This window comes from Cebus imitator, unplaced genomic scaffold, assembly GCF_001604975.1.
Source record: "Cebus imitator isolate Cc_AM_T3 unplaced genomic scaffold, Cebus_imitator-1.0 Scaffold801, whole genome shotgun sequence".
Taxonomy (NCBI): Eukaryota; Metazoa; Chordata; class Mammalia; order Primates; family Cebidae; genus Cebus; species Cebus imitator.
In genome coordinates, this window is record NW_016108116.1 from 428,448 (window position 1) to 432,315 (window position 3,868).

Here is a 3,868-nt window from a genome sequence, read left to right on the forward strand (position 1 = left end):
CTACTCACAACTTTTCTAGCTTTATGGTTCCTTAAGTTTGCCTATGATTTTCTTCCTGTCTCCAGTGACAGAGAGAAATCACCGCTGGGATTCCTACATATGCATCTCTGTTGTCATCTTCACTCACTGTATCTTGAAGCCTATGGATGAAACCCGGCAGGCTTATCACATAGCTTGTGGTCTGTCCTGGGGAGCCAAAGACCAAGAGCCAGAGAGATGAGAATCAAGATAACAAATAGGTGAACTACCACCTACCAAGTAGATGACCACACAGGAACGGATGTGTGGGCAAGTGGAGCTGTGTGTGTGTGTGTGTGTGTGTGTGTGTGTATTGTAGACAAGAGCAGAAGGAGTTCTAGACTTCCCTTCATTTGAGCCCCCACGTCTTCTGTTAGCATACACACAGCCTCCCAGCTATGAACAGTGCCCTGTTTGCAAAGTCAACATGCCACAGCAATCCTGGCACCTCTGCGAAGTGACTTAGATGCACACGTGCACCACCTACAGTGCTACCTGAGTGATGAATGTCTCTGGGATGTGAGCGTCAGCTGAGCATGTCTGTTGGGAAATGGGCCCCTCCCAAGGGCCCCAACCTGACCCTCTTTTATATAAAAGGTTCTCTGGCTGGACACAGCTCATTCCATTGCTTAGCAGGTGGCTCATTCCAGTTGGAGAACTTACTGAGTCTTCCAGTGGAGCCAAGATCTGGTAAGTCTCCTAGCAGGGTCTTGGGGAGAGGATGGGATGAGTTGAAGGCACAGGGGAGGAGAAAACAGAACAAAGGCAGCAAGCAGATATATGTGGAATGGGTGCGCTGCAAGGCACCTAAGCTTTAAGTGATCCAACCTCTCAAGGCACTAATAAGGACATAAAGGCAATACAGGAGGTGGCTTTTGCAAGGGTACACAGCAAGTCTGTAGAAGAGCTGTGACTAGGAACCAGGTCTTCTGGCTCCCTGGATGGGTTTATTTCTATTAGCACAACACTTCTTTTCCCATGCGTTTGTGGGGCATGAGACGCATAGACAAGAGAGGATGATCAGGACATGCTTCTGGCAGGTGGATTCTTTAGAACCAGCAGGTGGGGATGCGTGTTGAACTTGGGTGTTTTCTAACTGGTGGGGTGTTTACACAATGCTAGCAACTAGGAAGATATCATCTAAGGTCGGTAGCAAGGTAAAATGAGAGAGACGAAAAAAGCCAAGTGGAGATTTTGGACTGGATCACACAGATAAGTTGCGGCAGTGTGCTGTCTATTTTCCACCGTGGAGAACTTGGGCAGTCGTCTTCTAGTCAGAGAAAATGGAAAAGTATCGATTATTTGCATAGACTGTGTCCTGCTCTGAGCATGCTTAACTCCCTGGAAGCACTTGCTTGGATTTGTCTTTTTTGCATACGCTCTTTCTGGGTGCTCCCCGCCTCCCTGCTCCAGGCCAGGCTGACTTTTACACCAAGCCGAATCTCAAAAGACCAGACAGAGATGCCCTGGTGGAAGCAAAAGCCGGCTCGCCTTTGAAAGGCTGTCTTTCTTCCAGGTTCGTCGTGAGGAGCTCCGCGATGTCTTCTCAGCAGAGCGCCGCCTCCGCCAAAGGCTTTTCCAAGGGGTCGTCCCAGGGCCCGGCTCCGTGCCCCGCCCCGGCGCCCGCACCCGCGCCCTCCTCCTCCTGCTGCGGCGGCTGCTGCGGCTCCGACGGCGGCTGCTGCGGCTCCAGCTCCACCGGCTGCTGCTGCTTCCCAAGGAGGCGCCGCCGGCAGCGGAGTCGCGGCTGCTGCTGCTGCGGGGGCGGCAGCCAGAGGTCCCAACGCTCCGACAACCAGGGCTGCGGCTGCTGCTCCTGCTGAGAGGCCCGCAGCGCCCAGCGCTGCGCCGGAGAAACCGCCCAGCCCTGAGCGGGCCCACGCGGGGCGGGGCCTCGGAGTTCGCCCCGTAAAGCGAATCGCCCTTGGATGTTCAGAAACCCGCTCTGTTCTCAGCCACGCAAGACTACCTGACCCTCATGTGATTTTTCTCCCTGGGGATTCGAGAGCGGTGGGTGGGACACTGGACCCTACTGTCTGCACGGGTTTGCATACAGCAGGTGCTCGGTAAATGTCTACTTGTTCAATTGTCCTTTGAAGATGTCATAATAAAGCTTCTACCTCCTGAGAACACCTTTTCTTATTTGTTCTTCATTCATTTCTCCCCGCAGTTTGAAAGGCTTGAAATGTTTGTGAAAGGCAGAAAACCAAAATTCATGCCTGAACCAAAAGGTGGCTTTCTGATAGTTAATTATAGTAGCAGCGATCACATATCGACTGTTTCGAGTATTTTAAGGACTTTATGTGACAAAGTCCTTGAGTATTCTAAGGACTTTGTGTGCCATCATGTGATTCCTATAATGACTTGCCAGTAAAATGCTGTTATACCCATTTTACAGAAGAGAAACTGAGGTTAAGCAACTTGCTCAAAATCACCCAGCCAGTACAGGATGAAGACAGGACATCTGATTCCAGGGCTTCATTGCTCTGCTTGGTCCTTACCAGGGCTTCCCAAGTCTTACCACTGAGGTGCTTGTCCTCCTGACCGTCAGGTCCAGGCAGCGGTGTGGCAAAAGTTTGTTTTGGCAACTCTTGGGGGCTTTGGAATCTAGCCAGCTGTCATATTTTATTTTTTTTATTTTTGCCATGAAAGAACATTGACCCACTGCTTTGCTTGCCGGGGAGAAAATTTTTCCTAAGATGAGCCTTCCAGGAAACTGGAAGCTGCTCTTTCCAGGTCTCACTTGTGCAGCTGAAGCAGGACCAAGAGCCATGGATTTCTGGGAGTCTCAGGGGTGCAACATGTGTGCTAGGAAACGTGGGGCTCTCATTCTCTAGAGATGGTGGCTGTGGCAGTGGCAGTGGAGGGGTCATCTTGCATAGGTCAGAAACCAATCCCTGTGAACACAGATGTTATCCACTTATTTAAGGCAGGAGGAAACAGGAGACCAACATCCTCTGCATGATGTTTGCTGGGTTTAGAAAGAAGAGATAATAATGGTGTTAATAATAGTAACACTAGTTACCATTTATTTGGCGCTAACTTTATTTCAGGCACAAAGCAAGACATTTTACATATATTATCTCGCTTAATCTTCTCGGTAATCTAAAAATATAGACCTTCACTTCGCCACTTTTTATACGTGAGGAAATGGGTTTAGACAGTTCCAATGATTTAGCTGGAATCACAGAGGTAGTGAATGTCCATAGCCCCCAGATGGTGAGTGAGGGAGAAGAGACTCAAACCGGAATGTGTGTGACTCCAAAACCATGCCCTCGCACTCAAAGAGTCATGCTCTACTGTCTTAGAAATCACCACCACCCAGGGAAGGGACACTCGGGCCGCTGGACACACCCAGGTTCTCAGAAAATTGCAGCTCAGCCTCTTGGCTGCTGCTCCCTTGGTGACCCAATGAGTGGGGAGCTCTGTCATGGTATCCACCCGGCAGCTGGCGGCTGAGGGTGTCTGCTCAAAGGTGATGTTGAAAATGCTCTACTGATTCATCCAGGATGTTTGAGGTTGAGGCCAAATGACTCCCTTCCAGGGAGGCTCTGGAGGGCAGGCCTGCTCTGCCTGGGAGTGGCCCTTCCTTCCATGTCTGAGATTTTGTGATTTCCAGTGGGAGGCTGTTTACAAACAGATGATATCACCCATGGACCTGCCTCTTCACACCAGTGATGTGTGCTGAAATAGCAAGCCCCGGGATTGGTCGGCAGCGGGCAGGAAGGAAGAACTGCCTGAATCAGAACAGACACACTGCAAAGCTAATCTGAGAGCGAGGGCTCGACTTGAAGCAGGAAGCTGAAGCCTGAGCTCTGGGAAAGAGAGGTGGTGACTCACGGGCAGACAC

At 50.6% G+C, this 3,868-nt stretch overlaps 1 protein-coding gene across 1 annotated transcript; it reads left to right on the forward strand.

Moving 5' to 3' along the window:
- The first annotated feature begins 625 nt into the window (after positions 1-625).
- Positions 626-2,148, forward strand: CRCT1 (cysteine rich C-terminal 1). Its single transcript, XM_017520099.2, has 2 exons — positions 626-708; positions 1,535-2,148. The coding sequence occupies exon 2, from the start codon at positions 1,557-1,559 to the stop codon at positions 1,839-1,841; it is 285 nt and encodes a 94-aa protein (XP_017375588.1). The 5' UTR covers positions 626-708; positions 1,535-1,556; the 3' UTR covers positions 1,842-2,148.
- Positions 2,149-3,868: the final 1,720 nt, after the last annotated feature.

Coding starts and splice junctions, on each gene's coding strand:
- CRCT1 (XM_017520099.2), top strand. CDS start 1,557: ATGTCTTCTCAGCAGAGCGCCGCCTCCGCCAAAGGCTTTTCCAAGGGG.